At 41.6% G+C, this 12,027-nt stretch overlaps 1 protein-coding gene across 1 annotated transcript; it reads left to right on the forward strand.

Annotated features, from left to right (window-relative positions):
* Positions 1–259: 259 nt before the first annotated feature.
* LOC148036061 (pentatricopeptide repeat-containing protein At2g33680-like) lies at positions 260–3,681 on the forward strand. The gene has a single exon (XM_087678067.1). It carries the CDS (start codon positions 440–442, stop codon positions 2,957–2,959), a length of 2,520 nt encoding a protein of 839 aa, XP_087534193.1. The 5' UTR covers positions 260–439; the 3' UTR covers positions 2,960–3,681.
* The last annotated feature ends 8,346 nt before the right edge of the window (positions 3,682–12,027 follow it).

The following is a 12,027-nucleotide window of genomic DNA, read 5'->3' on the forward strand; positions in this document are numbered from 1 at the left end:
AATCGAAACACAACAACGTAAAGTGATAGAGCAAGCACTTCATTTACAGTAATCAGATGCAACAAAATAGAAAGGTTTACAAAGGCCACACAAGGAACATTGAAAAAGACTTTAGGAACATAAATAGAACCTGTAAAAAGGAAGAAGAAAAAACCAACCATTCAAATAAAATTCTGAGGTCGAATGAGCTTCTCAAATTTATGAGGAAGCTAAGAAATTTCTTTCATCTTGATTGATGGCTTCTTGATTTGGGGAAAAACAAAAGTTGAGAGTGAGAGGCAAGAAGAAGGGCAAATTGCTTCATTTTTCAAATTGACAATGAATGTATGTGCAGGCGAGAGGGGAGGTTTTCCCGGACCACTCCTCAGGAAGCCCAGGAAGAGAGAATATAACACCCTGCAATTGATGGGCCTTTACATGTGTCGCGCAGCCCAGGGGGATGCAGGATGCGTTGCCGCATCAGGGCTTGATCGACGTCTTGCACAAGTGCAGGCACAGCAAGAACCTCCATGAAGCCAAGCGCTTGCACGCCTTCCTGCGTCGGAGCTGCCTGGACTCACATCCGGTCATCGGCAACTATCTCGTCCCCATGCTCGTCGACTGTGGATGCTTGCAGGACGCGCACCATGCCTTTGATAGACTGCTGCACCCGAACGCGCACTCCTGGACATCCCTCATCGCCGGCTACCTTGAATCTGATGATCCGCAACTGGCTTTCCACCTCTATCACAGGATGCAAGAGGGACATCGGTCTGGACAGCCTAACAAGTTTACCTTCTTGGCCCTCCTCACTGGCTGTGCCAGGCTCAGGAATGGTGACCGAGGCCGTGAATTGCATATGCACTTGCTTCAAAGAGGGCTTGACACAGAGCTGTACCTTGGGAGTGCGCTGGTCGATATGTACACCAAGTGTGGCTCCCTTGCCGAAGCTCACCAGGTGCTGGATGCATTGGCTGCTCGGGATGCCATCTCGTGGAATGGGCTCATTGCAGGGTATGCTGAATATGGCCTTGGTATCGAAGTGTTGAATTGTTTCGAACAGATGCAGCTGGAAAGTGTGCCAGCAACTGCTGTCACATTTCTCTGTACTTTGAAGGCTTGTGGCATTATCAAAGCTTTGGAAACAGGGAAAGGTATGTTCGATGAAGTAACCAAAAGAGGATGGGAAAGAGATGTCTCAATGAGCAGCACATTGGTAGACATGTACATGAAGTGTGGTTTGGTCGCTGAAGCAGAGCAGTTGTTCAGAAAGTTGACTGTTAAAAATGCAATCTCATGGAACGTACTGATTACTGCATACGCTGAACATGGCCTTTGTGAGGAAGCTGAGAGTTGTTTTCACAAGATGCAGCTGGAGGGCATATCTCCGGACTCTGTCACATTTATATGTAGCTTGAAAGCTTGCGGCAGTAAGGGAGCTTTAGAAACAGGCCACAAAATACACACACAATTGATTAAAACAGGAATAGAGAAAGAGCTGTATGTGGGCAACACATTGGTGGATATGTATACCAAATGTAGCTCAATAGCTGACGCACAGCAAGTGTTTGATTGGTTGCCCATCAAGGATTCAATCTCCTGGAATGCTCTGATTCCAGGCTACACTGATCAACATCTGGATGAGGAGGTCCTGACTTGCTTTCATAGAATGCAGATGGGAGGTGTCCATGCAGATCATGTCACATATGTTTGCAGCTTGAAAGCTTGCGGCAGTATAGGAGCATTAAGAACGGGCCGAGAAATACATGCTGAAGTTGTCAAAAGGGGACTGGAAAATGAATCATACATGGGCAGCACACTGGTGAATATGTATGGCAAATGTGGCTCCCCTACAGAAGCACACCAAGTTTTTAAGAGGCTACCAGTTAGACATGCAGTTGCATGGACTGCTCTGATTGCAGGATATTCTGAACATGATCTTCATGAGGAAGTGCTCAACTGCTTCAAACAGATGCAGTTGGAAGATGTGTCTCTGGACATTGTCACATGTATTCTCTGTTTGAAAGCATGTGGGGCTGTAGGAGCCTTGGAAATAGGACAAGAAATACATGCTAAGATCAGGAAGGTGGGATTAGAAGCCAATCCCTCTGTTGGTAGCATGTTAGTAGACATGTATGGGAAATGCGGTTCTGTTGCAGAAGGATGGGAAATATTCCACAGATTGCCTGTTAGGGATGTTGTATCATGGACTGCAATGATTAAGGCATATGGTGAAAATCATGAGGTTCAAATGGCTGTAAAATGTTTTGAACAGATGCAAGAACAGGGTGTCAAGCCTGATTCTATCACATTTACCTGTGTGCTGGCAGCATGTAGCCATGGTAGCCTCGTCCTCAAGGGTCAAGAGTATTTTAAGTTGATGAAGGAACATTATGAAATTCAACCAACCTTGGACCAATATTGCTGCATGGTTGACTTATTTGCAAGAGCAGGACTCATTTGTGAGGCTGAGAGATTTTTGACAGCAATGCAGTGCCCTGTATCCAATGAAATCTTGAAAGCATTGCTCAGTGCTTGTAAGAGTTATGGGAAGGTGAAACTGGGGGAGAGGTACTTTCGGCAGCTTGTGGAGGTGAACCAGGAAGATGCTTCGGCTTGCTTGCTAATGGAAGAGATTTACACAAATGCTGGCAGATGGAATGATTCTAACAGAGTGGGAGAAATGAGGAAATTTGCAGGGAAAAAGAAAAAGCCTGGCAGTGCTGTAATCGAGGTGAACAAACTACTGTATGAGTTCGTAGTGAGCACCAACCAAAGTGATGACATCTTAGAAATATCTGAATCATTGGGTTTGTGTATTAAAGATGGGGGTTATATTCCGAGTCTAGAGCTAATCTTAAGTCCTGTTTCTGAGATACATAGTGAAACTACATTATGCAATAATTTTGTAGACAGCTATTCTGCACAATTAACAGATCAGGTTGCATGTTTAACAGGTGATAATGGCTACATTAGATAATGCAGGTATTTCACAAAAACAGGTTATCACATGCACAGTTGGTTTTAGTGTGAAATGCATAACATCTAAATCTTTGAGAAGTTAGATCCTGCCCTACACGCAAACACTTCTGATTCCAGACGATAAAATAGAAGTAAATGCCCTGAATGAATTTTGTGGAATCAAATTGTCTCCCATCCTTCTAACATGGGATTCCTTAGAATTAATTAAAAAACAAAACAAAACAAGCAAGCACAGTTGATTCTTGGGCAAGATAGGCCACCTGCCATATGCAACCTGAATCTTGGACCACAGATTTAAGATGTTACTCATTCTTCTGCTCATGTTCTCCACCATTAGGGTAGCAGTCACATAAGTTTCTTGATTAATACTCCCGTAGGAAGAAACAACCTTAAGCAATTCTTTTCTTCAACTGCACAGCCCCCTCTCCTAGAACTAGAGGCACTCAAATATGCTCAAGGAGAGGACTTATCCTTCAGCTCTTGTGATCGTGTAATTAGATGAATTTTTGTTGGTCTCTGTTACTCTTGAATCCTTCAGCCCTTAAAAGAGGACAGCATTGTTGAGATATCGAGCTCCACTCGTGATACGCCAAGGTGGCCGTTGTGTATTTATATCACCGACTTGTTAGTTGTTGCAGACGCGGTTGGTACACCGCCCATGAATAATAGCTACATGATAGCTATCCTTATCTACTCTAGTTCGTGGCTCAGCTAGTATGCCACCTTAGTTAGTTGAGTTTGGTTTGAGATCCATATATAGGGTTCTTCTATTTCTTTGTACTTGAGTTCTTTTGGCTTACACAACTAAGAAGAGGAAAACTGTTTTCAGCCTCCATCCTTGTGTGTATTCCCCCATTGTGCAAGCAAGAAAGCTACAAGTGAGACTCTTTCCTTTTCTCCCACAATCTTGACATGGTATCAGAGCCTTGTTCGTGGTAAGGAGCTCAAGAAAGCAAGCCAAGCTCGCGGTGTTCTGGTAAGAGGAGCAGTGTTGCTTTCATTTTTTGTTTTGGGAGTAGATCTCTGTAGGTAGCACAGCTGGAAAGTGCAGGAGTGCATTGTCTCAGGTTGAGACGTCATTCGCGGTGAAGCAAGAGGGCAGTATATGCTGCGGGAAAGGGCTTTAGTCCTTGGCGACCCTGTTTTTTTGATTTGAGGCCATTTCGGGGCCTGTTTTGGAGGCGGAAGTTTTCTGCACGCACTCAGGAAAAGGCCCAGTTTTATGCAGGGCAACCACTGTTCTACAGGTCGGTGAAAAGTTACTGTAAAAATTGCATTGTATGCTTGTGCGTAGAGACATTGGAAGTTACAGAATCATCCCTGTTGCCTGTTGATGCAAAATCGTCACTAGGAAGTGACTGTGTGGTCAAATACTACTTTCGCCAGTTTTGCAGATTTTCCCGTGTGAGGGTGAAGCTGTGGTTTTTGCAGTGACAGAATTTTTTCCAGTCTTCTGTAATGGCATCTGATTCTCTTTCACAGATTGTCACTGAAAAGTTTGACAAGAACAACTTCCAAGCATGGAAGTTTAGAATGACAAATTTCCTTATGGGAAAAGGATATTGGGAATTTGTTGCAGGAAATGAAGAAGAACCAGTTCTTCCTGATGTTCCCAATCAACAGCAAATGCAGGCATTCAAAACATGGCATGAGAGAGCCAGGAAAGTTATGTATTGGCTGTCTATCAGTATTTTAGACTCTATAATTGTGCATATTCAGGATGCAAGTACGCCAAAGGAGGCATGGGATACTTTGTCAAAAATGTATAGCACAAATACGCAAGCCAGGAAAATGCAGCTCAAGCAAGAGTTGCATAATGTGCAAAGAGAAAGTATGAGCATCAACGACTACCACATGAAGGTGAAGAAGATTGCAGATGCACTTGCTTCCATTGGGTCGCCAGTGGAAGATGATGATTTAGTTTCCGTGACCTTGAATGGTCTAGGAAAGGATTATGCACAGTTCCGAACATTCATTTCCGTTCGTGAAAGATTTCCTGATTTTGAGGAGTTGATTGCTCTTCTAATTTCTGAGGAGCAGAGAAATGGTGGTGCATCTTCTTCAGGAGGAACTTCAAAAGAAGCTGTCTTCTACTCAAATGCTGGAAGAGGTAGAGGCAGAGGTAGAGGAGGCCGTGGCAGAAATCAGAATATGCAGCAAACTCAAGAAAACCAGTCCTATGGAGGAGGACGTGGTAACTCTAGAGGCAGGGGAAGCCAAAGAGGTCGTGGTGGATGGCAAAGAGACCAAAATGCAAATAGTAATGTTGAATGCTACTACTGTGGTAAAATGGGTCATATGGCTAAAGACTGCTATAAAAAGCAGAATGACATCATGAATGAAAAACTGCAACAAGAAAATTATGCATCTTCTAGTAGACAGGGTGATGACAGAAATGAGCACTTGTTTATGGTGCAGCACATGAACAATTCTGTGACAAGTGTAGAAGAAAGCAATGATGTATGGTATGTTGACTCAAGTGCATCAAATCACACGACAGGTCATGCAGAATGATGGAGGATGCAAGAAAAATGAAAAAACCAGGATTTGTGGAGACTGGTGATGATACTGCACATCCTATTGTGCAGATTGGAAAAATTCCCTTGTCTATGCAGGATGGGAAAAAGAAATACCTGTCCGATGTATTTCATGTCCCGAGTATCACCAAGAATCTGGTTTCTGTTGGTCAAATGGTTGAGCAGGGCTTGTAGGTCAGATTTAATCCTCATGGATGCTTTGTTGAGGATATGAAAAATAAAGGTCGCTTGATAGCAAAAGGAAATAAGAAGGGGAGAATGTTTACATTGGATGCAGACATGTTTGAATTGAGTGCAGCAATGTTTGCACATGGGACCGGTGTAGTTGCAGATATTGATATCTGGCATAAACGTATTGGTCATGTTAATGTACAGCGACTTAAATCAATGCATGCCCAAAATATTGTTGCAGGTTTGTCAAAATTCAAGGTTGCAGAAATGCATAAGGTATGTGAAGCCTGTCAGTTTGAAAAACAGGCAAGGAAACCATTTCCTAGACATGTTCAAGAGAGTAAGAAGCCATTGGAATTAATCCACTCTGATGTGTGGACAACTAAAGCTGCATCTCTTGGAGGCTGTCATTATTTTGTCAGTTTTATTGATGACTATAGCAGAAAAGTTTGGGTGTATTTTATGAAAAAGAAAAGTGAAGTTTTTGGGCATTTCAAAACTCTTAAAGCGATGGTTGAAAAAGAAACATGCCTACAGATAAAATGCCTAAGGTCAGATGGAGGGGGAGAGTACCTTTAAAATGAGTTTGCAAGGTTCCTACAGGAGCATGGCATAAAGCAGTAATATTCATGCAGTCATACACCACAACAAAATGGAATTGCAGAAAGGAAAAACATGCATATTGGAGAGGTATCTCATGCCATGCTCAATGAAAAAGACTTGCCAGATTTTTATTGGGCTGAAGCAGTTGCTACAGCAGTCTACATAATGAACAGGACTCCCACTGCAGCAATACATGGAATGACTCCAGAGGAGAGGTATACTGGTAGGTAACCAGATATTTCTCATTTGAAAATTTTTGGTTGCATTGCCTATGTACATGTGCTAGATGAGTTGAGATCCAAGTTGGATCCAAAAGCTGAGAAGTGCATCTTTATTGATTACTCTCTGCAGCAAAAAGGGTATAGATGCTATAACCCTTCTACTCATAAGTTTACAGTGAGCAGAGATGTTATTTTTGATGAGATAAGTAGCTGGTATAAACCACTAAATGTGATTGATGATGTAGATACACAAAATGGTAATGCTGCACAGAATTCACAACAGCAGTCACAAAATATTAGTGGACCTGGAGCGTCCTCTAGCAGTGGTTCACATTTTTCGCCATGGACAGGCAGATTGAGATCAGGAGAATCTTCTCAAAGTAATGCAGATAGTGGTATGCAGGTATTACGAAAAGGAAAAGAGAAGGTTGATCAACCCATGTTTGATGTGAATGCAGGTCATTCTTATGTGGATGGAGAATCCAGTGGCTCAGAACAGAGCATTGATGATGAGTTGGGTATTCCTTCTATTGTTACACCTGGAGTAAGGAAGATCAGGGATGTTTTGAGAGCACCTGGGAGTGAACCTACTTTGCGCAGGTCTACGAGAGCTATGTATCCTGTGGATAGGCTGAAATATGATGGATTTACAGCCATTCACTATGCATATATGGTCAAAGTGATACATGAACCAGAACCCACTTCTTTTGAGCAAGCCATGGAAAAAGAAAAATGGGAGAAAGCCATGGATGAAGAAATGGATGCCTTGGAAGCAAATGCTACATGGGAATTTGTACCTTTTCCTAAAGGTAAAAATGCAATTGGCTGTAAGTGGGTTTATAAGGTGAAGCACAATGCAGATGGTTCTGTGAACAGATACAAGGCAAGATTAGTAGTCAAGGGGTATGCACAAACATACGGCATTGACTATGAAAAAACATTAAGTCCGGTTGCAAGGATGACAACCGTAAGAGCAGTCATTGCTATGGCTGCATCAAAGGGATGGTCTTTACATCAGATGGATGTAAAGAATGCATTCTTGCATGGTGATTTGCAAGAAGAGGTCTATATGGAGCAGCTACCAGGTTATGTGCATACTGTTCATCCTGAGTTTGTTTGCAGGTTGAAAAAAGCCTTGTATGGCTTAAAGCAAGCACCTAGAGCATGGTCTGACAAGATAAGACAGTATCTTGTCACTATTGGCTTTCAGATTTCCAATGCAGATTTCTCACTTTATGTGAGAAAAACAGAGAAAGGTATTATGCTACTTGTCATTTATGTTGATGATTTGATTATGACAGGTGACAGTGATGAAGATATCATTCATGTGACAATGCTATTGAAGCAGAAGTTTGAGATGAAGGATTTGGGAGAGCTGCGTTATTTCTTGGGCATTGAGGTGATTAGATCACCAAGTGGGATACAGCTCTTGCAGAGGCAGTATGGATTGGACATGCTGTCCAAATATGGGATGACAGGCTGTAAGCCTATTTCAATTCCTTTGGAGCAGAATGTGAAGCTGAGTACAGATGCAGGTGGGCTTCTAGAAGACCCTACTATGTACAGACGCATAGTAGGAAGTTTGATTTATATGACTATTACCAGGCCAGATTTGAGCTATGTTGTTGGATTGGTAAGTCAGTTTATGCAGGCTCCAAGGAAACCACATTTGGATGCGGCTAGACGCATACTCAGGTATGTGAAGTCCACATTGCAGTATGGACTATTTTATGAGACTGGGGTTCAGATACAGTTGCATGGATACACTGATGCTGATTGGGCTGGTAGTATTTCTGATAGACGATCAACCAGTGGATATGTGTTCTCTTTTGGGAGTGCTGCAGTCACTTGGAGCAGCAAGAAACAGCCTACAGTGACCTTGTCGAGTACAGAGGCTGAGTACAGGGTTGCAGCAATGGCTGCATGTGAGGTAGCTTGGTTGCATAAGCTACTTTATGATATGCATCAGTCTACAGATGGACCAGTTGTCATTTATTGTGACAACATGAGTAGTATACACTTGGCAAATAACCCAGTCTATCATGCTAGAACAAAGCACATTGAGGTGCATTATCACTATGTGCGAGAGAGGGTTTTACTAGGTCTTATTGATCTAGTTTATGTTAGCACAGAGGATCAGGTAGCTGACATATTCACGAAGGCATTGGGTGCAGAGAAGCTGCGCAAGTTCAGAGACCTGCTTGGTGTGCAGGAATTGGGATTGAGCTCGAGGGGGAGTGTTGAGATATCGAGCTCCACTCGTGATACGCCAGGGTGACCGTTGTGTATTTATGTCACCGACTTGTCAGTTGTTGCAGACGCGGTTGGTACACCGCCCATGAATAATAGCTACATGATAGCTATCCTTATCTACTCTAGTTCGTGGCTCAGTTAGTATGCCACCTTAGTTAGTTGAGTTTGGTTTGAGACCCATATATAGGGTTCTTCTATTTCTTTGTACTTGAGTTCTTTTGGCTTACACAACTAAGAAGAGGAAAACTGTTTTCAGCCTCCACCCTTGTGTGTATTCCCCCATTGTGCAAGCAAGAAAGCTACAAGTGAGACTCCTTCCTTCTCTCCCACAATCTTGACAAGCATGTGCTCCAAAGAAATATGGTTTGTGCCACCTCTCAAAAAATTTCATCAATAGGCTATTCTTGTATGTGCTTGTCCATGCATATGTGAAAATGCATGTGCATGCATGCATGCACATGGATGTACATATCTATATACAAATGTTATCTATGAACTCAATTCAAGAGCTTTTTTTAGAACTTTTAAGGGCTTAGTCAATACTTCTTTAACTATCATATAAGAGGAATATGAAGATTATCACAAATGTTATGCTTGACCTAGAGAGTGGTGTGGTCTTACTACTAAATCCCATCATTGCAAGAAAAAACTCATCAATGGCATGCTTGTAGTGAAGTTTTTCTACTCTTTCCTTTTGAATCCATCCTTGCAAGATATGTATTCAGCATTGAATATTAACTTATTGGAGTTTGTTTCAGTCCATAACCTTCTTTTCAATTGGCAAATCATGTCTTATAGCCTTGCTTTGTATAGAAGGCCATTCAAGATATACATATTAGAAGGCTCACATTGTGAAACAACAATATCATGAGCTTTTGCAAAGAGGGACCACATACCCAACTAGGTGTGGTTGGGGTAAGGGGTTTCTAGATTGGGGTGGGGATTGAGATCCCTTTGCACCCAACCACATGTAGCTATGTTTGTAGTGCCTCTTGAGCAAAAGCTTATGATGTTAAACTCTATAGGGAATAACAAGCGAAAACAACCCCTTTCTCGGCACGGGGAAATGTCAAAAACTTATGTATGTTCGAAGTTTTTATTGCCATGGATATGGTACTTCTCATTTTGTCTACATGAGAGAATGTTATCACACTATCATTAAGGTTATATGGCCTTATTTTTGAGAAAATCCACAAGAATCAATGGCATGTTCCTTCATTGGCATGGATACAATAAAGGCTGTCATTTTGGCTACATGGCAAACGCTATCTTTTGCCATCCATGTTGAATTTCAGCTTATACACCAAACTGAATCTGATTGCCTTCTAAAGGTATGAATCCATAATATCCCATTCATAGTGCACTCCTCATCCATAATTCTATCTTTGAGCTCTTGTACCTTTGTAATAGAGTGGCTTCTCATGTTCCTTCCATAAACGAAAGCCATCAATGCATACTTTTGACTCTACACGAGTTGGAGCTTTAAGGTTGCACTACAACTAAGTATTTGGACTTAGGCAGGTAAAAATGGGAGTGAAAGCACGAGGGCCACCCCTACTTTGACTAGGACCAAACCTATGCCAACAATGAGAAAGAGCGTATTTGAGGTGAAAGAGAGCTATATAAAGGAGAGAGAGAGAGAGAGAGAGAGAGAGAGAGAGAGAGAGAGAGAGAGAGAGAGAGAGAGAGAGAGAGAGAGAGAGAGAGAGAGAGAGAGAGAGAGAGAGAGAGAGAGAGAGAGAGAGGTGAGCTAGAGAGAAAAGGGTCTTGAGGATAGAGTACATGATTTCTATCAATGAATGATTGCCAAGTCTTTGGGCTTCAACAAGTTCATGGAGTACTACCATTTTTAGAGGGTTACTTCATGAACTCCCTACAATTCTAACTCAAAGTTAAGAGTAGTCAAATAAATCACTCACATGCTATTAAACTCAATTATCTGGGCTTGCGCAAGTAAAATTTACTTGGGTGTGGTACGCCTCTTAATGTGGAGCCCCAAGAGAGACACCTGAAGCTTCTTCACAATCTCCCACTTGATGATGTCTGGAAACTTCTAAATGAATGCCAAATCTTCCATGGATGGTCATTCTCTCTATTTCTGCACTTCAGTTTGTTCCCAAACAATTTGCCACCAAGATGCAAGTTTCTGCTGCTTCAACAGAAAGAGGGAACAGTCCAACACATAGAGCTTGCATCATTATGGTAATACGTTTCAGCCATTGTGGGATGAATTTCTTGTAGAAAGTGGCTTTGGCAATAAGAATCTCCAACTCTTTAGTGAAAGAAGGAACTTTGCAGACATCCATTGAATTCTTTACTTCTTGGCAATGCCATTTCTTTCATTTTCAGCCTCTTCTAATGCTTGTTGATGGCAAGTTTCCCCGGCTACGCATCAAAAACATGGAGCCCCAAGAGAAACACCAACAAAAAAGGGTTTCTACTACAAGAAAATCTATATTGTAACATCAACAAGCTTTTGTTTCATTCTTTAGAGAACCACAACAAGGAAAAGAACAAATCTTCATGCAACATCATAGTAGATATCTCCCATGATTTAATAGAATCAACCATAATCTTCAACATCTTCATAAGGATACTTTAGGGCTCATAGAGCCAAGCTTTAGTCTATCTTGATAAGCAAGACCAAACCATTTCCACATGTCTCTAGTAGTATAGCTTTGGTATTCAACAATAGATTGTTTCTCTACTAACTCTAACAAGTTCCAAATGTCTCCACTAGTATAGCTTTGGCATCCAACAATAAATTGTTTCTCTACCAACTCTAGTTGGTTGAGATTTCCATACACAAGGTGCCCTTGTTCTCATTGAGGTGTCCTTTTCTTTGTTTAGAAATACAGGTGCACACATATACATGCATGAATGCATACACACATGTAAATGCACATCCCCTTTGAGACCTTCTTGAGTTGTGGTTTGAGGACGTTCTATATGTTTTCATTTTGATCACAAAGATCCCAAAAACCATATAAGACATCGAACTTCCATTCATTTGTCAACCATTGCTCTCTCGTCTAACAATATACAAAATGATAAGTTATCATTACAAGATTGATAGGGCTCACTCTTCCCATGTTTCCAAAGCTTTGATAACATGGCATTTCTTAGAGGGCCCCAAATTGGGTTTAAAATATGCACAGTGGTTATAAGTTAACAATTTGCATTAAATAATTTATGTGCAAAACAAGAACATAAAAATCCAAGTGCAACCCCTTTTTCTAATCTACAAATCATTCACTTAAGAAGTGATGAATTCAAACCCT

This window comes from Lygodium microphyllum, chromosome 5 (assembly GCF_053477565.2).
Source record: "Lygodium microphyllum isolate KBCC chromosome 5, Lygodium_microphyllum_v1.1.10, whole genome shotgun sequence".
In the NCBI taxonomy this organism is placed as follows: Eukaryota; Viridiplantae; Streptophyta; class Polypodiopsida; order Schizaeales; family Lygodiaceae; genus Lygodium; species Lygodium microphyllum.